Here is a 24,465-nt window from a genome sequence, read left to right as displayed (position 1 = left end):
CCTCCTCTCTCCCTCTCCCCCTCCCCCCCTCCCCCCCTCCCCCCCTCTCCCCCCTCCCCCCTCCCCCCTCCCCCCTCCCCCCTCTCCCCCTCCCCCCTCTCCCCCTCCCCCCTCCCCCCTCTCCCCCTCCCCCCTCTCCCCCTCCCCCCTCTCCCCCTCTCCCCCTCTCCCCCTCTCCCCCCTCCCCCCTCTCCCCCTCTCCCCCTCTCCCCCCTCTCCCCCTCTCCCCCCTCCCCCTCCCCTCCCCCTCCCCTCCCCCTCTCCCTCCCCCTCTCCCTCCCCCTCTCCCTCCCCCTCTCCCTCCCCCTCCCCTCCCCCTCCCCTCCCCCTCTCCCTCCCCCTCTCCCTCCCCCTCTCCCTCCCCCTCTCCCTCCCCCTCTCCCTCTCCCTCTCCCTCCCCCTCTCCCTCTCCCTCTCCCTCCCCTCTCCCTCCCCCCCTCTCCCTCTCTCTCGTCAAATAGGATAGATATGTACGTGTATACACACACACACACACGCGCGCGCGCTCTCTCGCTCTCTCTCTCTCTCTCTCTCTCTCTCTCACACTAATCAGGCCAGCTGCTTATTTGGGACAGCTCTTAAAGAATAAAAACTAATTGAGAAAGTAGCTGGGATTTCCTTCATTTATTTGGGACCCTATGCTGCTTAATTGGGGCAGAGAACTGTTACCGAACTGTATATAACTAGCATGAGTCGTGTGCAATGTGTGGCTGTTAGACGCTACACTGTGCTCACAGTGAACAGTTTTTAAATTGCATCAGTTGTGTATGATTGTGTTCAAAAAGCAGTGACTTGTCACTGATAGTTGGGGAGAAATGAGCAGTAAGACAATTCAAGCTTTCAGGCTTGGAAATGCCAGAAACAACTGGGAGTGAAAAGGAAACAATTTCACTGCTTCAACAAGTAGGAACTAGGAAGAATTTGAAGGTATTGATGACCATCTTGAATGTTACAATGAAAGCGAAGATTTGGAGATTGCAGTCAAAGAAAGCACTAGATGAAGATAGTCTATTGTCTGCGTTGCTTTTGTATATTTACTGTCAATCAAAAGAACATAGCTGTTACACTGGATGAATTCCTCCATCGATAGCTATTAGGAATTAATACAGAGTTTTATAGCACTGTAGTAATATTGCGTGTGTTCTCATTTGTTCTGTATTTCATTTAGATACATCATTTGGTAGTCAGTTAAACAGTAGTTTTTCTTTTTTAAAATAATAACCCATTTGACCACAGTGGATTCAAAGGAAAATTTATTATACTACTGTTTAACTTGTTAAAATATAGTGAAAATTATTGTGTGTTTTGGTATTAATAGTCCAGAGAATCAGCAAGTATGCCAGATTATCAGAGCTTCATTCGAGCAGGACTTGTCTTAAAGGAACAATGAATTCAAAGTCCCACAAAAACAAAAAAAAAACCTGCATATGCCGGAAATCAAAATCAACGAAGTAATTGATGGGGATGTCCTGCAGCTAGAGACAAAAACACAGCTAGCATTTGAGGTCAATGTCAACAAGCTGTGACGATTCTCCTTGACCTCAGCCAACTCTTCACTTTTCCCAAAGGCTGCCCGACCTCCTGGGTGTTAATGGTGCTTTCTGTTTATAATTAATGATCCTCCATTGTTGCTCGCTGGAGTTATCACCAACCTGTTGGGCACTGTGGCATTGACAGCGAGGGGTACTAGACCAGCGGGGGGTGCTGAGTGCCGGCCAGCATGCCTTGCTGTAAGAGCACCTTGAGTTGTACTGTACCAGTGTGGGAGATCTGAGGGAAGGGCTGGTTCCTGCAGAGGGCGACGACTTGCTTTTCCTGAACAAGTGCTCTAATGACCACAGTGTATGGAGGAGCTCTGGGCTTCCAATTGTTGATGACTGATTGAAAGCTAATTAACTGTAGTATGTGAATATTGAAACCAGCTGTGCTGGTGGTGTTTTATGTACTCTGATTAATCCTTTATTTGGAATCCCGCTGGAGTAAATTAGGGCTTGCTCGTAATTCTGATCCCTGGACCACATGTGAATTTTACTCCTTGCCTCCTTCCCAGATCTTACTGCTCCCCTCCTATTCCTTGTTCTTCTCCTTCCCAGCTTGCTTCCCCACTTTCCAAGACTCTGCTCATCCGAGACCTGGGAAGAGCTCCCTTTCCCAAACTTGTCCCCCTTTCTCTCCCAAGCATCTCCTTTCAGGCCTGCAGGCAGGTTGATGTGAGTGGGCTCCATGTCTCCATAACCACCAGGTTTAAGGCACTTAGTGCTCCAAACAACATGAACTCTGATGGACTATGCAGTGCTAGGCCCAAATATAAACCCTGCCGGATTATGTAGTGCTAGGCCCAAATATAAACCCTGCCAGATTATGTAGTACTAGGCCCAAATATAATCCCTGCCAGACAATGTAGTGCTAGGCCGAAACATAGAAAATAGGTGCAGGAGTGGGCTATTTGGCCCTTCGAGCCTGCACCACCATTTATTATGATCATGGCTGATCATCCAACTCAGGACCCTGCACCAGCCTTCCCTCCATACCCCCTGATCCCCGTAGCCACAAGGGCCATATCTAACTCCCTCTTAAATATAGCCAATGAACTGGCCTCAACTGCTTCCTGTGGCAGAGAATTCCACAGATTCACCACTCTCTGTGTGAAGAAGTTTTTCCTAATCTCAGTCCTAAAAGGCTTCCCCCTTATCCTCAAACTGTGACCCCTCATTCTGGACTTCCCCAACATCGGGAACAATCTTCCTGCATCTAGCCTGTCCAATCCCTTTAGGATTTTATATGTTTCAATCAGATCCCCCCTCAATCTTCTAAATTCCAACGAGTACAAGCCTAGTTCATCCAGTCTTTCTTCATATGAAAGTCCTGCCATCCCAGGAATCAATCTGGTGAACCTTCTTTATACTCCCTCTATGGCAAGGATGTCTTTCCTCAGATTAGGGGACCAAAACTGCACACAATACTCCAGGTGTGCTCTCACCAAGGCATTGTACAACTGCAGTAGTACCTCCCTGCTCCTGTACTCAAATCCTCTAGCTATAAATGCCAGCATACCATTCGCCTTTTTCACTGCCTGCTGTACCTGCATGCCCACTTTCAATGACTGGTGTACAATGACACCCAGGTCTCGTTGCACCTCCCCTTTTCCTAATCGGCCACCATTCAGATAATAATCTGTTTTCCTATTTTTGCCACCAAAGTGGATAACTTCACATTTATCCACATTAAATTGCATCTGCCATGAATTTGCCCACTCACCCAACCTATCCAAGTCACCCTGCATCCTCTTAGCATCCTCCTCACAGCTAACACTGCCGCCCAGCTTCGTGTCATCCACAAACTTGGAGATGCTGCATTTAATTCCCTCATCCAAGTCATTAATATATATTGTAAACAACTGGGGTCCCAGCACTGAGCCTTGCGGTACCCCACTAGTCACTGCCTGCCATTCTGAAAAGGTCCCGTTTATTCCCACTCTTTGCTTCCTGTCTGCTAACCAATTCTCTATCCACATCAATACCTTACCCCCAATACCGCGTGCTTTAAGTTTGCACACTAATCTCCTGTGTGGGACCTTGTCAAAAGCCTTTTGAAAATCCAAATATACCACATCCACTGGTTCTCCCTTATCCACTCTACTAGTTACATCCTCAAAAAATATAATGAGATTCGTCAGACATGATTTTCCTTTCACAAATCCATGCTGACTTTGTCCGATGATTTCACCGCTTTCCAAATGTGCTGTTATCACATCTTTGATAACTGACTCCAGCAGTTTCCCCACCACCAACGTTAGGCTAACCGGTCTATAATAAACGTAACCCCTGTCGGACTATGTAGTGCTAGGCCCAAACGTAACCCCTGCCGGACTATATAGTGCTAGGCCCAAACGTAACCCCTGCCGGACTATATAGTGCTAGGCCCAAACGTAACCCCTGCTGGACTAGGTAGTGCTAGGCCCAAACGTAACCCCTGCCGGACTATGTAGTGTGACATCTTGATTTGCTAAGTGATTCAAGCAGCTGCTTTCAATCGAAGCAATGTGCAGAGCGCTGGTAGTGATTTCTGGATTTGATCAAGTGGCTGATGAAAGAGAACTCTCTGTGTGAAAGACATTTCACCCACTTTCTGCTCCACTTAAATGTGCACCTGTCAGGCAAATGCAATCAAACCACATTATTGCAAACTCAAGGAGAATCACCAAGTGTGCTTGCCAGGAAGGATATGAACTGGAATTGTCTCTTGATTGTAACAAAGGAACTTTATTAATTTTAAAGATAAAGTCACTGCTCAGTCAGTTGCACATTTACCTGTGCATCAGAATGTGGAGGGTTTGTGGCCTGTTGGAGTGATGGAGTGGAGCATGTAATCTAGGCTGCAATTCAAGGCAGAGTTGAGGGATGCCGGACTGTTGAAGGTGTTTACATTTCAAGAATAATTCATTAGCTGCGACTTGTCTGAAGATATTGTGAATTAAAAATGGTATGTTTTCCAATTATTTTATTACCATTAATAACTTTATGGGTAAAAATCCCTTCATTTGCCACTGGGTCATTGGGAGCCACTTGATTGGTGAACTGATGCATCCTGTATGTTTGCAAAAGAAAGACTGTAGTTGCTGGAAACCTGGAGCAGCACGTGATGCTGGAGAAACTCAGTAGGTCAGGCAACGACGATGGAGAGAGATGGGCAGTTGCCATTTCAGATGGAGACCGTTCTCCAGGACAGGAGTGGAAGAACTGAGAAGAGGAGTAGTGTTGACCTGAAACATCAACCGCCCCCTTTCCTGCATCGATACTGGAAACCCGGAGCATCACACGGACGCTGAAGTAACCCAGCCGGTCGTGCAGCATCTAAGGAGTCAACGTTTCAAGGCAAGGCCATTCTTCAGGGCAGGGGAGGAAGGTCTTCGGGGAGAAATAGTCTTGGCCCAAAACGTCGACTGTCCATTTTCTTCCATAGATGCTGTGTGACCTGCTGAGTTCCTCCAGCATTTTGTGTCACCGTCAGTGAAATGTGCTGTAGTCACTCAATGAGAGTGTGCATTTCTCCCACACATTTAAGTGGCTCACTGTCTTGACTTAGAAATATGTCAGAGGCCCTTCATCATTACTGAATTTAACTCTTGGGAACCTGTATGTCATTGTTGACATTCCTTCAGCAGACTGCAGCAGTTCAAGTTAGCCCACCAGCAGTTAGAAATGGGTAGTGGGTTAGCCTCTCCAGCAATCCAAGTGAATCAATCGAAAATAAAACTGTTCCATTTTGCCCTGTGAATGGATTCTAAATCTGCAACTGGGAAGATTGAACCAGACTGACTTTATTGACTTTATTTCTTACATCCTTCACATACACGAGTAAAAATCTTTACATTACGTCTCCATCTAAATGTGCAATGTGCAATCATAGTAATTTATAATAAATAAAACAGTCAATGTAACATAGAAATACACTCAAGTCAGCGTGAGTTAATCAGTCTGATGGCCTGATGGAAGAAGCTGTCCCGGAGCCTGTTGGTCCTGGCTTTTATGCTGCGGCACTGTTTTCCAGATGGCAGCAACTGGAATAGATTGTGATTGGGGTGACTTGGGTCTCCAATTATCCTTCAGGCCCTTTTTTCACTCCTGTCATTGTAAACGTCCTGAATGATGGGAAGTTCAACCAGTAGCTAACTTTTTCCTGGTAACCATGTAATGATGGGAAAGTGTGTGCTTTTGGAAGACATATTCAGCATCTTCCGATCGCACCTGACTCATTCTGACGACAAGACAGCGGACTCATGGAAAGGCATTTCTGGCGCGCTGGTACCCTCCAGGGAAGTGTTTCGGGTTGTAGTAGTGCAGAAGCAGGCCCTTCGGCCCATTGAGTCCATGCTGACCATCCACATGAATACCTACACTTAACCTGTTTTTATTCTGTGTAAGCATCAGCTCCACCCCTCCACCCCCCCCTAGATTTTACACACTAGTGACAATTTGCAGTGTCCATTTCATGCACCTTTGAAGACGCGGGAGTCATTGGAGCACCCACACGGTTGTGCGGACAGAGGTCGGGATCGAACCAGAGATGCTGGATCGGTGAGGCAGGACTCTATTCGCTGCAGCACTCTGCCACCCAGATCCGCTGTCCTCACCTCGCCTGGCCCCATAGTGACTCCGGACACATCAGCATGGTCGACTCTTGCTTCCTCTGTGGAGAGCACTCAGTTCAAGGGCAAGTAGGGATGGGTAGCAATGAGTAGCAATTGTAGGACACAGACTCTGGAAAAAGTAGCTTTTAAAAATAGATGGTGAGGTGAAGGAAGAAGAGGAGAGGCCAATAAAATGTACTGAGGCTCGTCCTCCCCCGAGCGTCCGTCTCTCGTGTGAGGCCTGGCAGCTGATCGGACCCACCTCCTGTAGGGACTGCCTGTCTGCCCTTCGTGGAAGCCCACCCCCTCAATAATACAGCTTTTGATAAGAAACCTTCCCCAATCTGCCAGCCCTGCAGAGGCCTGAGATTGAATCCAACGCGTATGATTCTGTACGGGTTCCATTCTGCAGAAAGCACGACCTGAGTGGCTGAAAACCTCGATTCATGCGTAATGAGCCTGGAAGCAGGAGGCGGGAAATGTGCCAGAGCCAGATTTAACTGATGTGTGAAAGTGCAGCTAAATGCAGTTTCTGTTTAGGCGCTCGGAGCATGCACAGAGACCCACTGTTTGGAAAGAAACAGACTTTTCTCTTAAAAGGGTAGAGTATAACATCCGTGGTTCCTTTACTCATAAAAACTGTTGTTAAAACTATAAATAAAAATACTCTACATTGTTCGGATAGAGGGTCCATTAACTCTTTTGCAGGTAAAGTCTAACTCACTGAAACATGATCATTCATTCCCTACCGGCTCACTGCGACCGCAGTGCGTGCGATCTACAAAATGCACCAAAGTTACTCACCCATTGTACCTCCCAGATCTGCAACCTTTACCACAAGCGACGCACGAACATGGGAAGATCGGCCTCCACAGGTTCCCTCGCGGAGTAGCGCACCATCATAACTCGGAAGTCCATCCTTACTCTTTTGTCGTCACTAGAACTAAATTGTGGAATTCCTTCTCAACAGAAGCCTCATCCCCAAGATGGCAGCATTTCAACAGCAACACACGCAAAATGCTCGAGGAACTCAGGAGATCAGGTGGCATCTATGGAGGGGAATAAAACAGTCAGCATGCTGGTTTGAAACACTTCATCAGGACTGGAAAGGAAGGGGGCAGTTCAAGAATGCAACTCATCAGCCCCTTCTTAAAGGTGTTACTGTTGAGCAATCAATGGTGATCAAGCCACTGATGCCTAGGTCCGATAAGTGATGATGAGTAATAATGATAAATTCATAAGTAATAAAGTTTTTCTTGTCATCACAAGACCCTGTTGGACATTTGGTGGTGTTGCCTGTTTGAAGCTGCCCGGGGGAGGCGTCAAATTGGGATGCCCCAGCGGAGTGCTATAGAGGTGCTTACCCCGTAGCCTCTGTACCCCATAGAGGCATGCCATCTATGCTGGAGTCGTCGTTAACCCCACTGTTCCCTTGGCAAATGACAAGCTGTATTGTGTTTGACTACAGTCTGCTGCAACATTCATGGACTCAAGGATTTGGGCTAATTTTTTTTGTGTGACTGTATTTTACTGCTATCTTTTATGTTCTTGTTATCTTATATGTTCCTTGTTCTGTGTGTGGCCGTTAGCGCCGTGGCCCCGGAGAAACGCTGTTTCATTTTGCTGTGTTCATGTATGGTTGAATGACAATTAATCTTGAACTTGAACTTGCAAACAGAACGATCTTTGAGTTAAGACCTAGGCTCGAGCCTGTTACTGCAGAAACATAAACATACAGTCTAAGCTGCCATTCAGTGCAGCAGATCAAGATCAAGATTCCAGTTTACTTATCGTGTGTACTGTACATCAAAACATACAGTGGAATGCGTCATTTGCATTAACAGCCAACACACCCAAGGGCATGCTGGGGACAGCCCACAAGCGTTGCCACACATTAAAGCACCAAGATAGCATGCCCACAGTGCTCGGCAGAACAACACACACACAACAAAACAGAACGTACCAAGCAACAATAACACAAGGCCCCGCTCCTTCCTCACACCCTCACGCATAAACAGTCCTTAACCTCTAGCCTCCAGTGGACTCGGAGCTGCAGACATCAGGCCTTTGGCTGAGGAATTTAAATGGTGGCCTGATGGCCTGGTAGTTAGTGTAATCTTTCACATCAACAACCCAGTAAATGTAAGATTTCCTGGCACCCTTCAGTGAAGAGCAAAGCCATTCTCCCTGTCTCCTAGCCAATTTCTCATTGAATCTACATTGTCAGAGCCGATTCGCTGTTTCGTTTATCATTGCTGTACAGTACGTGAAAACTTATTGTACCAGTGGCACGAGAGTCCTTAGGCTGTGAAGTACTTTGAGAGATCAGAACAATAAATCAAGTGATCTATAAATGCAAGCTTGCTTTTTTACTGGGTATCAGAGCACTGTCACAATTCTATACTCTGAAGTTATTTTGCCAAAGTAGGAGCCTACACTATCTCTAAAGTCAAATTGGTAAAATTTTGTAAATTCAGTATTTTTCAGGATCTGGGCATTAGGCCAGAAGATCATAAGAATAGGAGCAGAATTTGGCCATTTGGCCCATTAAGTCTGCTCTGCCAAGGAAGTTTCTAATTGCACCCATGCAGAAATATACTTGTGCGTACGACAGTTTATTCCGTTCAAAGTCGACTATTAGGCTGTAGAGGTGAAGGACTGGATGATTCCTTGGAAGAAACTTGGGCAAGTTGACGTATTTCAACTGCATTCTGCTTCTGGTGTCACACTGCTAAGAGGCTTATTTTGTATTTCAGATTCCTTATCTTCGGGTGATGATGAAGATGACGATGACGATGGGACTGAGGACACAGGTACTGTACCAATACCTAGGAGCCTTCCGTTTCTCCTACCTTCCCTTAAAAATCGGACTTCCCAGTTTGAAAGGCCAGCAGAGAGCTTAGAACATAGTGCAGTATAAGCACTTCAGCCTACAATGTTGTGCTGACCTTTTAACCAACTCCAACATCAATCTAACCCTTCCCTCCTACATAGCCCCCCATTTTCCTATCATCCGTCTGACTTTCTAAAATGTCCCCGATGTATCTGCTTCCACCACCACCCCTAGCCAGTTGATTCCCCACACCCACCGGTCTCTGTGTACCTCCGACGTCCCCTCTATGCTTTCCTTCAATCACCTTAAAATTTTACCCCCCCCCCCCCCCCCCCCGTGTTAGCCATAGCTTGCAGCTGACACTCCCTTCTCACTGAATGGGGTGAAAAGTGGTCACTGGCTTTGTTGCTGTTAGTGGAACATTGGTGAGGAGAATGGTTGCACCTTTCAATTCAGAAGCAATCACTTTACCTCAAAGCACGTTACATACTACGGGACGTGAGGTACCTCGACACTTGTGATCGTGAGTTTTTCAATACTAGGCAAGCGATCCAGAGAATGCCTTAGCAGAACGAGTGCTTTGCTTAAAGCCTATGAAACTAGCAGGCTTTTCGTAAAATTTGTGTACAAGCCATATGGTTTAGTTAATGAGATTTCTGACTGTTAAATTCAGCTTCTTTGGGCTAGTTACTTGAATAGGAAGCTTAGTGTAGCTGTTAGAATGTGGTGGGAGAAGTAATCACTGGAACGCCAGTACCTGGGGTCCTGCTGAAGGGTCTCGGCCCGGAACGTCAACTGTACTTTTTACCGCTGATGCTGTCTGGCCTGGTGAGTTCCTCCAGCATTTTGTGTGTGTTGCTCGGATTTCCAGCATCTGCAGATTTTCTCTAGTTAGTATAGCTGCTCTTGGTTTGGGTGGAAGGAGACAGGTATAAACAGCCAAGATTCCCATTTCTGGTTACTCCTAGTAACATAAGCAAGAAAGACAATCGAACCGAATATGTAAATGGGAAAGTGAGAATATATTACGGAGAGCTGAAAGAACACTGGGTCAGCTTGTGATGCCTTTTCTGGTTGAGTCAAACGTGACTCAGGTTTACGCGTACACTTTGTGAATGGATGTGATCTACAAGAAACCGTATCTCCGTACCCCTGGGTGGGTACAGAGTGGAGGGAAAGAGATAGGAGGTATCGGTAGTCTCTTCTCACCAGAGAAGGCATGCTCATGGAATCCGCACAGCAGTAAACAGGTTCTCCGCCCAGCGTGTTCATGGTGTCTGCTAAGTAACTGTCTGTAGTAATCCCAATTACCAACACCCTGTCCCTAGAAGAACAGTACATTCCTTGACAGCAGAAGTGTTCATCCAGCTATTTCTTAAATGTGAGAATCCCTGCCTCCACCACCTGAAGGTGTCTAGCGATGGGTTACGGCTCAAGGGCCTCTTGTAAACAGATCTGATAAACTTCTTCAAAAACGCAAGCTTTTATATCTCTGATACCTCTTGGAAACAGTCCGTACACTTCCATTCATCTACAATTGTGTATCACCCTCATTCTGCAGCAAATTACACCTTGGAATTGGTTTATTTTTGTCACATGTACGGAGATGCAGTGAAAAGCTTGTCTTGCATACTGATCATACAGGTCAAATCATTACACAGTGCATTGAGGTAGAACAATTACAGAATGCAGAATAAGGAGTAACAGCTACAGAGAAAGTGCAGTGCAGGTAAACAATAAGATACAAGATCATAATGAGATAGCTTGATGAGGTCTGGAATCCACCTTTCCATCCTAGGGAACCGCTTAGTAGTACAGCAGAGTAAAAGCTGGCCTTGAGCTTGTTGGTACATATTTTCAAGCTTTTGTATCTTCTCCCCGATGGAAGAGGGAAGAAGAGAGAATGTCCAGGAGAGGATCATTGATTCTGCTGGCTGCTTTACCGAGGCAGTGAGAAGTGTAGGCAGAGTCCATGGAGGGGGGGGGCTGGTTTCCATGATGTGCTGAGCTGTGTCCACCCTTTGCAGTTTTTTGTGATCATGTGCAGACTCTATGACATTTGACAGACCTGGTTAGTTGGATGTGATCCCAGGTCTTCACAGACAGGTTTTCAGGAGCACATGGCCCCATCTCAGGTGCAGAAACAGGCTGAGGGTTTCTGGTACAGACCCAAGATATAAGACCATAAGTCATAGGACCAGAATTAGGCTATTCAGCCCATCAAATCTGCTCCACCATTCAATCATGGCTGATTTATTTTCTCTCTCAATCCCTTTCTCCTGAAAAACATTTGGCACCCTTACTAATTAAATACCTATCAACCTCTGCTTTAAATATATCCAATGACTTGGCCTGCACTGGCTTGTGAAATTCCTTCTCCTCTCTGTTTCAAAGGGATCTATGTCCTTGTATTCTGAGGCTGTGCCTTCTAGACTCTCTTCCCACTATTGGAAATGTCTTCTGCCTGTCCACTTTATCTCGACTTTTCAGTATTCAGTACATTTTAATGCGATCCCTCCTCATTCTTCTAAACTCCAGCCACAGAGCCATCAAACACACCTCATACATTAACCCTTTCATTCCAGGGGTCATTCTCATAAACCTCCTCTGGACCCTGTCTAGTACCAGTACATCTTTTTTTAGATATGGAGCCCATATCTAAGCTGTTCTCCTAGAAGATGCATCATCATCGTCAGGTGCTGTGCCCAGTTTGAGCTTTGACTGCCATGGCCCACACACTCCTGTTTCGGGTCAAGTGGATCAATTCATTGGTATTCATTTCCAGTTCTCTGGCTACTGTCTCCATCATCATTTGTCTTTGTCTTCCTCTTGGTTTCTTCCCTTCAATCTTTCCCATAATTACCGTGCATTCTAACTCCTCTTTCCTAATCACATGTCTAATGAAGTTATGTTGCCTTTTCATGATCTCATACATTATTTCTCTTTTTTGTGTTTGCTCTGTTCATGACATCCTCATTAGATATTCGTTTTGTCCATGATATTCTTTGCATCCTCCTCAAAAACCACATCTCTGCTGCATCAATTCATTTCCTCATGTTACTAGATATTGTCCAACATTCTGATCTGTGGTGGCCAGTGCTATCATGTTTGCTGTTGTGTGCTAGGGCAGCAGGCTGAGGGTAGCAGACACCAACAGAATCAACAAACTCATCCGGAAGGCCAGTGATGTTGTGGGGATGGAACTGGACTCTCTGACGGTGGTGTCTGAAAAGAGGATGCTGTCCAAGTTGTATGCCATCTTGGACAATGTCTCCCATCCACTACATAATGGACTGGTTGGGCACGGGAGTACATTCAGCCAGAGACTCATTCCACTGAGATGCAGCACAGAGTGTCATAGGAAGTCATTCCTGCCTGTGGCCATCAAACTTTACAGCTCCTCCCTTGGAGGGTCAGACAGCCTGAGCCAATAGGCTGGTCCTGGACTTATTTCCTGGCATAATTTACATATTACTATTTAATTATTTATGGTGCAACTGTAATGAAAAACAATTTCCCTCAGGATCAAAGAAGTATGACTATGACATAACTGGATAAACGTAACATTTCAGTACTCTGAGGCAGGTTGTCATGCCTAGTTTAGTGCTGGTCAGTATACTCTTCATTCTCATAAAGACGTCTTTTGCTATCCCTATTCTTCTTTTGATGTCCAAGTCGCACCTGCCATCTGATGTCACCCAGCTTCCTAAGTAGCAAAAGTTCTGTACTTGTCTTATGTCTTCCCCATTTATTCTCAGCCTGCAGATAGGATTCTCCTTCTTTTTGGATATCACCATACATTCTGTCTTTTTGCGATTGATAGATAGCCCCATTTTTGCACTTTCTTCAACAACTATGTCAATTAAGTTTTGTAGTTCTTCTTCCGTAATTGCAACTAACACAGTGTCATCTGTATATCTAAAAACATCAATGATTTCAGAAGATGCAACATTCCCTGATTGAGGAAATCCAATGGTAGTGCACATTTCAAACTCCAGAGGGAGGATTGAATGTACAATGTGGAGGAAGACTGTAGCTATACAAATCCATCTCTTAAAATTAAGCTGTTTCTGATCTTTGTAAAGCTTCAGTTGTGCTTGAGAAAGATTTTTAACAGAACAGGACAAAATTTTCTTATGTAACTGCTGGAGTAAAATATCTTCAACTCTGCTTGTCTCAGTGTCGCTGTAAGTAGGTTGGATGCTAATGACAAGAATTATCAATGCCAACCTGCCACTGAGCATCTCCTGGAGACTGAGCCAGTTAATGACACCGAGATGTTAATGGTTGAGCCCCAGTTTACACTTAATTGCCCCTGCCAGTACCAGTTTATAATCCAGAGCACACATCCATGGACCTGCCGTTCACTGAAAAAGAAAATAAACTGGTCCCAGGACCATTTGGGGAAAGTGTGAGTTGCAGATGACGGAGGACAATTAAGGCTACTAAATTAGTGTTGTTTAAAGCTACTGTTATACAGAGATGCTTAGGTGCCAATGTTTTGTCTGCACCAGACAAGCAGGAGGGACACTTGGAAGAACGATGAAATTAGGAATTTTAGACCCTCCAACAGAACAAGCAGGACTTCCTTAAATTATCTTCCAATGCCTAACAAAACTATTTAAATAAAATCATTCCTCAGCTGGTTGAGTTCACTGGCAGGTCCAGGGCTCTTAACTTTATTTGCCATGTGCCTTTACACATGTATTAGGAATTTGCTGTGGTGTGTTGATGTGGCATGCAACAAAAAACAATATTCAACAATAATAAAGAATTATATAAAAATAAAGTTCCAGTTTAAGGTACAGATATTGAGTAAAATATGCATAAATACCAGTATGTATTTATAATGTAAACAACATTATAATAAGTGGTTGAAGTGTTTACAGTGCAGTGACTGAGATAGAGGGGGCTGGGGTGGGGGCTAACTAGAATGGTTGATAAGATTTTCTGCCTGGTGAAGAAACTTTTAAGGTGGCATGAAGTTTTTGCTTTAATAGGCCTATTAGTACTTTGCTGGATAGGTAGTGGGAGTTGCTGCTTTGAAGTGCAGCATGGGTACTCTCAAAGGACTAGGGGTAGGGAGCTCCAGTGTCAATGAAAGAACAGTACATTTTCCAGTCAGAATGGTGAGGGCAATTTGGGAGTGGAGGGGCACTTGGACTACACGTCAACATTAGCAAAGTTCTCTTTTTCAAATAATCCTAACAACCAGTTAAATCTCTTGAGATTCCAGGACGTCCTAGAGGGTTTTAAAGTCTACTAAGTGCTGTGAGGTGGGTGATAATGTATGATGGCTCAAACAACGAGCAGTTTTTGGTTGAAAGGCTGGGGATGCTCCATAAGTCAGGCAGCGTCTATGAAGAGAGAAACAGACTTAAAGTTTCAGGTTGATGGCCCTTTATCTCAACTGAATCTTGCAGATTTTCAGCCTTGATGGAAGATTATCAACCTGTTAAGTCTGCTTTTCCCTCTTCTGTCTTGACTGGCTGAGTTTCTTCAGCACTTTCACTTTTATACCAGGTTTCCAGTACCTGCAGTCTTTTGCTTGAGAATTCTTTCGCTTATATCATCAAAGGACAAAATGTTGAACTGCTTGAAACACTTGGCATTTGTGGAGAAGAGCATGTTCTGACCTTCCATCAGAACCAGAACATTCCTGCTGTTCAGTGATAAGAGTAGTATCCAAGAACCCAAGTGGGCCTTGACGTAACCACTCTGACCTGCTTCAGTAATGCAGAATGTGTGTCTGCCGATTGACTGACCCATTTCTCCCAGGAAGGTCCTGGGCTTGATAGCTGCTCTGACCACGTATAGGTCACGATACACGCCAGTGTGCCAGGAAGAGGAAACTACTTAGGATTCCTGCTCCCAATTTGGACCATGTGGAAGGATCAGGCTTGTGTTAATAATCGGCCTGCTGATGAGCAAGCAGCAATCACTTGGACAAGTTAGTTGGGAATGGGTGGGGAATCTGCAGCTTATTCACACCCTGGTTACGATGTCACTTTCCCTCTGGCTACTTCACAGTCCTGACGCACGGTCTCGGCCTGAAACATCGATTATCTATTTGCCTGACCCGTTGGGTTCCTCCAGCGATTTTGTTTTTTTTTCGCTCTAGACTTTTAGCTCTTGCGTCTCCTCCTTTCTGGTGGGTGTACTAACATTGGGGCCTTGTTCGTCAAAGGCCAGAGCGGAGCTGGGGTCAATGAATGTGGTCGCTCTGTCTTCCAGAGTAATAGGGCGACAAGTAACGAGAGAGCCGGTGGCTGAGTAATTTGCATGTGGGTGTTTCACACCCCAGCCTTCCGCCAGTTTTCCCTCCTTGTAAATGAGCCTCTGTATTCGCCCGTCTCACCGGGACCCACCATCTTGTTTATTTCCTCGGCGGCTAGTGTTGTGCATGAAACTTCATTCAGCAGCTATTAAAGTGTCTTTTTATTTTCCATTGCACCTCACAGCAGTGTTCTGGCATGGGTACAAGCACAGAATATTAGCAGGGCAGAGAGTTTCAGTTTTGAACTGACGCACAGGGTCTGACATGCAGTTCGGGTGAAGGAGACTTCATGTAGTGTGGTTTGTGAGTCAACGCAGAGATGCCCGTGATCAGTACCAGTCCCACTGTTCAAATTCCACCAGGTACAACCACGCAAGCACATTCTCCCTCTTCCCTAGCAACCCCAGCCCCGTAAAGCCTTGCAGCCATTCACCGTGTTCACTGTGGATCCTCTCTCCGCTCAGTGAACCCCTCAGAGACTGCGGATCAGGAACTGGCCTGGCCGACTCCTCTGCCCACAGACTCAAGGCCCACATGAGGCCTGGGCTTCTCGGGCACTGAGATGCTTCAGCCCCCGCTTGTGGTTGGCACTTCGCGGTAGAGGGCGGACACAGGCAGCCCAGACGCTACGTGCTTTGCGCTCATGGCACTGCGACAGGCTGCATTTGATGAGGGAACCCTGGTCCTGGCAGCAAGCGCAGTTTGCACGGTTTGTTATGCAGGCGCTCTGCTGACAGCAGGACGTCAACATTGGGACTCCTGTGTGGTCTGGAGAACAGGTATTTCTGACAGGAGTCAGCCTGTTATTTGTTTTGGCCCACCTAGTAACAGCTCTAATGATTAATTGGGACAAGGTGAGATCACATTCCAATAATTACAAAGAAGCATTGTTCCTGCTGTGGAGAAAGGTTCCAGGACGTCAGTTAAAGACGTGGCAAGAGCATTTACTCCAGATTCTTCGTGTGTTAAATACAGGGGCCAGTGTTGGTTCACCATACATGTTGGCCAAGAGCTCGGGTCTAGCCCTATACTGGGTCTTGTGGAAATTGTCCCAGTGAACTGGTGGGGCTCCACACGCCAGTTGGCCTTTAGGCATCTGGCTAACAAGCAAGAGGGTTAATTCGGTGCCTTTGGGAGGGGAGGGATGGAGGACATGAGGGCCAGATGTTAAAACCCTTCCTGGATCTGCATTGTCCGCAATCCACTTCAACGTCACTGACGTATGTTGTGGAAGTGGCTGTCTTGAGGCAGTACACTGCAACACATAAAAAAAATTGCTATAATCTACAACAGATAGATAGATAGGCAGATTGGATAGATATTTAAATAGATGGGTAGGTTGCATAGGTATTTAGATGGATGGGTAGGTTGGATAGATATTTAGATACGCAGGTTGGATAGATACAGTAGATAGATAGAGGCAGAATCTGATGGGAGTTTATAATTCAGATCATTTATTTATCATATGTACATCGAAACAGACAGTGAAATGCACTGTTTGTATTAACAACCAGCACACCGGAGAACAGCCCGCGAGTGTCACTGCGTATGTGTATTCTGGCGCCCACAGTGTTCCGCAAGACAACAGAAGCAGCGATAACAAGACAACAGCAGCAAAATAAGCCCCTGTTCCATCCCTCCCACCCTGTAACACACCCAGACAGGCAGAGTGTTTATGAGAAATTGGGGAAAATTTTAAAAAGCAGGATTAGTGTAAGTGATCAGTGTGGACTCGGAGGACGGGGGTGGGGGGGGAGCGGGCTTTCTGCGGTTCTATAATTAACCAGTGCGACGCCCAGGGCAAAAGTAGTGGCACAGGAGTTTCATATAAATGAGTTGTTACGGCAGATCATGCAGTTTCAACCCACGCAGCCCTTTCTGTATGGTACACGGCACAGAGCTTGTAATGTTAATCCACGCACCGCACACGTCTCTCTGAAGTACGGGGAAGTGGCGCCGCAGCGAGTGCTAGGCGTGGACCACTGGAGTGAGGGGCTGGCGCAGGGTCGGTGAAAGGCTGCAGTGCGCAGAGGGTCGGCGCAGGTTGCCAGGAAGGTAACGTGATGCCTGTCACTGAGAGCTGCGTAAAGAGAGATTGTGCTGCTGCTGCCTGGGGTGTAATCCCAACATAAATCTGCCTTGTGACCATCAATGGCCCTGCCACAGCATATCGGCATTTTAAGGAAGGGATTAGTATAAACTGGAGCCAATTTGTTGCTCCAGAAAGTTAGATGATGGCTAATCCAGTCCAAGTAAGTCTACCACTTCCAACAAAACATTCATTCCTAAGCCTGTTAGACTTGATTAGAATGCACATCAAAAATTTCTCTTTGTGTGTGCTGGAAAAAGAAATCAATTGCAGACTTAATTCTGGGTCATGTAAAATGGCTTAAAATTGAATCACAGCTGAGAAATGACAGAGAAAGAATCAAACAAAAGGGGCAGGAGACCGGTCACTAAACTTCACTGAAGTACATCCCTTGCTGGTAATGCTCACGTTGTCTTCTTACAGAAAGGTTTCCTCGTATGCTTTTATGAAAAAGTTTTCTTTTTTTTTAAACTGCCTTCTGGGAGTTATGTACATGGCCTGGCATCTCTCCACAAAAGGATATCTTTTTCTACCACACACAAAAATAAATTTTTGATGTGCTTTCTAATCGAGACTACAGGCAACGTCCCTATTAGTGTAGAGCACACTGGGATACCAGTTCCCCCCATCACCCACTTAAAGTCACATCAGTCAATGTGGAAATACAAATCCGCAACCTTTACATGCAAGGATTAGGGCAGCAAGCTCAGGGGAACACCGACTGTAGGTTCCCCTCCAATGCACACGCCATTTGAATGTCACTGGGATTTCATCAGCACTGGGTTTGGAGTCCTGGAATTTCTTTGCCATCTGCCGGGGGCACTGTGAGCACACCTTCATTGGACGAACTGCAGTGGTTCAGGCGGGGGACTTGGCAACACCCAGACTCTGTAAATGAAGATGGTGTTGAGACTATGGGATTTGTCTAAGGAGGAGCAAGTTTTCCGAAGGAGTCCTATTGTATGGAGGCAAGCGTCTGACGAGAAAAGTATGGAAGGCAAGGCCAGCTGTGAGATCATTAGTTGTGTGCCTGAGGCTCTGCAGCACTGGAGGAGAGGCAGAGGTGTGTTTTGATATAGGGAGGCAGTGGTCTTGATAAAAGATTAGGTGAAGGAAATAGACGCAGTTGACGGGTCATTTGCATGGCATATCCTCTCAGGGACCAGTTCTTCAAAGCTCAAAAGTTCAAAGTAAATTTAGTATCAAAGTACGTATGCAGAATGTCACCCTGAGATTCATTTTCTTGCAGGCATTCACAAAAAAACCAAGAAATGCAATAGAATCAATGAAACACCACACACAAACCAATTTGTGTTTGATATCATTCCACAGACTCAGCTGCCAGCTGCATTGCAATTCCTGTGGCTACAAGGACAGTGACATATGTTATTGACTTCCTCAGCAAACGTGTATTCCAATGCCTCTGTGACAATGCCCCCACTACACTCATTCACCCACTGCTTGAGTATTTTGAAGGGAGTCTTGTTCCTTCATTTCTGTCGTCACACTTAACGGCAGAAGAATTTACTCTTGGGGTCAGCGATAATGCAAGTCTGGTGAAAGCTTAATATTTCCCCTCAACCATAGGATAATTATGTTTTTCTGGCAATCGCACTTAAAGTCACATAAAAACAATGCTTCACTTTAGTAAATAAGTCTGTTTATACATGTTCCCCGTGGATTCTCAGCAATGTGCCTTTAAGTATCAAGATGCAATTTGATCTTTAATTAAATCTGGCTGTGCATTCACTGGCATCAGATGAACAAATTATATAATTACCAGGAATTCCATCTACTCAGTCTGTGGTAGGCACCAATTTATTAAATGGGGTCCCAGCCTTTTTAATCAAATTCAATACATAACCTTTAAATGGGTGTTTAACCAGCTGTCCTTAGAGGAAAGGAGGAGGATTGTTATCCAGTACTGTCCTTCCATATGACTTGTTACAGGCTTTAAGATAAAATGTATCTGCAACAAGTATAATCTCTTGTGCAGCCATAACCTTAATCAGGGGTCAAAAATTATATTGTTTAGTGCTGGTAATAAATTAATTCTCTAGGCAGTCTGAAAGTTCTTCAACAGCAAGTGATTCAGAAAAAAAAATCAACAGAGGATTTCCTCTTATTTATATGAGCATCATGAAAGATTTCTTTCTTCACTGTTTCTGTTGTAATGATAAAGGTTTCTTACTAGCGAAGGATTTAACCGGGAATGTGACTAGATTCAATTTTCCCCGTTATACGTTGCTGAGGTAAACATAGTGCAGTTGGTGTGCTGTGCTGTGACCAAGCACCTGTCGTTCCTGGAAGTACTCTTCACTTTGGGATCTAATTCAGTGCGGTTTCTTTCTGTACAGAAACTCCTAAATGCAAATTTTACTCCAGCTTTCACTTTCCGTTCACTAAACCATTTCTCAAGCCTAATTAGGTGTCGGGGTTAGCTCACTGCCTCAAGCCGAAAGGATTGTGGAACAAATTCTCAGGCCTTGAGCACTCCCCTTCTTTTCCTGCAGCTCTGCCTTGGTGACGAGGGCTTGCTCTGTTTCACACGGGGTGTCGCTTTGTAAAAGAGATGAGGTCCCATGTGATCCCTTGCCGGGACAGGAGGTTTCCCAACACAGTCGGCCGAGAGCTATGCTTTGACAAGTCATACAATGGAAGAGTTTAATTGATCATTAATCTCAGGCTGCTTGCTGCGTCCAAACCTGCCACCTCGTTTCCCTTTGGTGGAGCAAGAACGGCACTCCTAAAGCACTTGATTGGCGGTAAAGGCTTTTGGAACTGCTGAGGTGGTAATCAGGCCAGTACGAATTCAAGCACTTCCCTAACTCTTTAGGAGCCATTCTTTGCTTCCATTCCTGGCCCCTCTGACCCTGTTCCCTACTCGAACCAGCCCCTTTCCTACAGCACATTTTCCCCCAAGCCCCCAGCACACCACCTCTTCCCTCCACCCTGGCGCCTGCTGCTGGCCCCTTTCCCCGAGCCCCTGGCCCGCAGCCCTCTGCTGTCAGCCTGGGCGCACTCTGCATGCCAGCACCAGGTTGTTAGCCTTTGGAGCATCAGGATTCAGTGATCGGCTGCAGGGAGTTTGCGGAGCTGGAGGGCGGCGAGTGTGTTCTGAAGGCAGTTTGGCTGTGGAGTAACTGTAAGGGAATGTGTGGAATCTGCTGCAGTAAATCACAGGGGAATCACATCACAGGGGGTTCAACTCAATTGGCAGCGTGCAGGCTTCACGCATTATTTTATAAATGCTATTAGTTCTTATGTTGCAATCTCCATTGTTTACTCTTTTGTCTCTATGTTATCCCACTTGCATAATCATCACATCTGTTCGCAATAGAAAATTGAAGTCCAGAAACACCAGCCAGTCAATGCCGATATGCAGATGGGATCAAGACCTGGGTTAGGGGAGGCAGAATAGTGGCTCTCGTCGCTAGTAGCTATCTATGTTTCTAGCCCTTCAGTGTGAACCACCCTGCTTTGCAAGAGTGTCATCGGTGCGTCACTACATTGGTTCAAAGTTCAATGTAAATTTATTATCGAAGTACGTGTATGTCACCACGAGATTCATTTTCTTGCAGACATTCACAGTATGTCATAGAGATACAATAAAATCAATAAAGTTCTACACACAAAGGCTGACAAACAACCAATGTGCAAAAGAAGACAAACTGTGTAAGCAAGAAAAAAAAAATCTGATACCGAGGACATGATTTGTAGAGTCCTTGAAAGTGAGTTGGTAGGTTGTGGAATCAGCTCAGTATTGAGGTGGGTGATGTTATCCACGCTGGTTGAGGAGCCTGATTGTTGAGGGGTAATAACTGTTCCTGAACCTGGTGGTGTGGGACCAAAGGCTCCTGCACTTACTGCCGGATGATAGAAGCAAAAAGAGACCGTGGCCTGGATGGTCGGGGTCCTTGATGATGGATGCTGCTTTCCTGCAGCTGCACGCCTTGCAGAGGTGCTTAGTGGTGGGGGGTGGGGATGGGCTTTGCCTGCGACAGTCTGGGCTGTGTCGTGGGCTTCTGCATCCTTGGACACGATCTGGAATCACAGGGTTGTTGGGGGCTTTGGGAGTTCATGAACGTGCCTCATTGGGTTGGATCATAACCACTGTTCAGTCAGCAGAAGAATAATTTAAGCAAGACGCCCCTTTCTGATTGATAATCGATATTTAGGTGTGCTTGTAAAAGTATCTTTGTTTAATGATTGTGCTATCGCTCACTCGCAGTAGCAGTCAGTGTCCCGAAGCAGCCTTCCCTCTTGGGCCAGTGCCTTCCCAACTGGTGAGGGTGATGGTGATACAGTATCACCATATCAGTCACCCTGAGTGCCCTTCCCAAAAACATGCAGGAAGGTGGGTTAGTTGGCCTCTGTCAGTTGGCCCTCATGGGTGGATGAGAGGAATAATCTTAGTGGAATTGATCGCAATATGGTGAAATTAGATTTCTGAAAAACTGAGGGGTATGGGATTACTTTGTGACCAGAAGAAACTCAATGGACCGAATGGCCTCCTTCCATGTTGGGAATGGAATTAATAGGAAATCAGGCCTGTGGGCTTGCGTATTTAGTGACTGAGGAGTCACAGAGGAGGATTTATAACCTAGGAATTCATTTCACAAGGGGGAGGTGCCTCTGGGTCTGGGATAGAGGAACTCCAGCACCTTTATCCAGAGCCACCAAGGCTGAACACTTAGTGCAGCGTTCAGGGCCATTCACACCCTGAGCTGTTTCTTATGTGTATGGTAATAGCAATAAGTACAAGTATTTGCCTTTGTTTAGTGCCTTTAGTGCAGTAATTTCAACATTACCAGAGAAAATGTTATTCTTGCTGACCAGCAAAGCAGGGAGTTTGAAGGAACACCAGAGAGGACTTGAAGAGGGAAATCCAGGAGATCCTGTCCCTGGAAGCTGAAGGTGTGGCCTCCAATGATGGAGCCTTTGGTGTATTGGAGGTCAGAGTTGAAGAAGGAGGAGTTTCCACGGATTGCTGTCTGGAAGGCATCATGGAATAGGGAGGGGTGAGGCCATGTAGGGAATTGTAAGGATTGAAGCTTTACAGGCATAGGGTCGAGCACACAGGTCACAGCGTTCACAGATACAGGGAACTGGGTGCAGGGCTTCAGAGCAACAGTGTTTAGGATGAGCACAACTTTCTGGCAGAGTGAAAAAGATGCAGAATAGAAATGACTGCATGAATGAGGGTTTCGGCAGGAGATAGGCTGAGGATGGATTGGAGATGGTGATGTTATCAACTCACTGAATTTTAGAAGAATGGTGGGGGGATCTCATTGAAACTTACCAAATACTGAAAGACCTGCATAGATAGAGTGGACACGGAGAGGTGTTTCCAATAGTGGGAGAGCCTAGGACCAGAGGGCCCAGCCTCATAATACAAGGACATCCCTTAGGAACAGAGAGGAGGAAGCATCCCTTTAGCCAGAGAGTGGTGAATCTGTGGAATACATTGCCAAGGGCAGCTGTGGAGGCCACATCATTGAGTACATTTAAAGCAGAGGTTGATAGTATCAAAGGTTATGGGAGAAGGGAGAAAAATGAGATTCAGAAGGAAGATTAGTCGGCCATGATGAAATGGTGGTGCAGACTCAATGGGCCGAATGGCCTAATCCTGCTCCCATGTCTTACGGTCTTATTTTTGCTGACCGCATGTCCTTCTCGCAGTTTACTAATCAACCTGTCCTCGTGTAATCCACAAATTTGGCTGCAGCATACATGATCCTGGATTCCTCCTGTGCACCGTTTAATCGGAGGAAATTTCCGCTGTGTTGGACTAGCAGAGGATATCAGGTGGAATGGGGAGTCTGCCGTGGGTGTTGATAAACTGACACTCCTGTGACAGTCCAGGCTACATGCACGAAGGCTCAGGATGATGTTAAATCTGCCAGTTGTCAGACAGGGAACATGATGAACACAAATAAAGCCCCATTACAAAAGGGTTTAGTGAACATACCACAAGATTGAGAGAGAAAGCTGGGAGTGCGGCAATAATGACGCACATGGAAACTGCAGTTCACTTCCAGCACGGCTTCTGTCAGCTACACGCCGCGCAAAACGATAACCGGCAGGGCTCTTTGACACAAGTCAGCCACATTTCTTGTGAGAAGTGTTACGTATGCACTGAACGACAACAGAGTAGTAAGGTTAAATGTTTCAGTGAGTTGTGTTAGCCGTGGTACACTTAGGGATAATTACAGTGTGGGAGTGACAAGGCGAAAACACGCACACTCGAAAGCTCACGCAAAAAGAGAGAGTCTTCCACGCATAGGAGGCCCAGTCAATTCACCACATGATCAATCTGCTGCATGCACACTTGCAGCATTCTCACAATCAATCCAATGTGGTTCAGAGCAGACTATTTCTGAGTTTGGCACCTTTTGACACCGCAAGAGGTGGAAGGCACCAGAACTGCCCCACAGTGTCCTGTATCATGGTGCAAATTCAAGGGAAGACCTGCTTCTCAACACTAGAAATCTATACGCAACAAGTGGAAATCGGGACCTTAATCATTGGTTCGACAAGTTACTTTAGGCAGTTTGCCTTCATTCTCATCTTCACATAGGCACATGCAAATGCACCTCACAGTGAGCGCTTGATCAGCCAAGAGCACACCTCTGATCCGGGGCTGAAGTGGTCTTTTCCCACAGCCCGTAACCTTCTTCCCCACTGCTTCATAAATAGTTTTGTTCAATGTAATTAAATCACTTTGCGTTGGCAGTCAGTGAGTTCTCTTGTCAGTGCTGGGGTTAGGGAGACAATGTTCTTGGCCATATCTGTCTGCAGAGAAACATCTCCCTCACTGCTAATCTGTCAGCCAATATCTGCTGAGTGCCAGGGAAAAATAAATGGCTCGCATTATCGGTTCGACTGGCATGCGAAGGTTAACAGAGAATGCTGCTGTGACCCAGCACTGGCCCAAAGCAGCAAGCTTTGATTAAACTCTCGGTGCTGGGAAAGTAAATTAGTTCAACATTGTCGCTCCATGCTGGGTGAGTAGTGATGGAGCCCAGCGATATATGACAGGCAAACAATGTGTGAAACATTGCCCAAGCTGACAGACAGGAGTCTTCCCCAAACCACTCACCCCTCCATCACCCCCTTCGCTTGCCCACAGCTGC

The 24,465-nt window shown here is 46.0% G+C and overlaps 1 protein-coding gene across 6 annotated transcripts in view; it reads left to right on the top strand.

Annotated features, from left to right (window-relative positions):
* The window catches only part of LOC140196800 (fibroblast growth factor receptor 3-like), a 207,529-nt gene that overhangs the window by 137,409 nt on the left and 45,655 nt on the right, over window positions 1-24,465 (top strand). For all 6 annotated transcript variants that reach the window (XM_072256603.1, XM_072256608.1, XM_072256604.1 and 3 more), the window contains exon 4: window positions 8,887-8,943. In XM_072256603.1, coding sequence (XP_072112704.1) covers window positions 8,887-8,943 — 57 coding nt within the window. The remainder of the gene's footprint in view (window positions 1-8,886; window positions 8,944-24,465) is intronic.

This window comes from Mobula birostris, chromosome 4 (genome assembly GCF_030028105.1).
Source record: "Mobula birostris isolate sMobBir1 chromosome 4, sMobBir1.hap1, whole genome shotgun sequence".
NCBI classification, from domain to species: Eukaryota; Metazoa; Chordata; class Chondrichthyes; order Myliobatiformes; family Myliobatidae; genus Mobula; species Mobula birostris.
The sequence above is the reverse complement of the archived record's forward strand: the minus strand, read 5'-3'. Positions and strand labels throughout refer to the sequence as shown.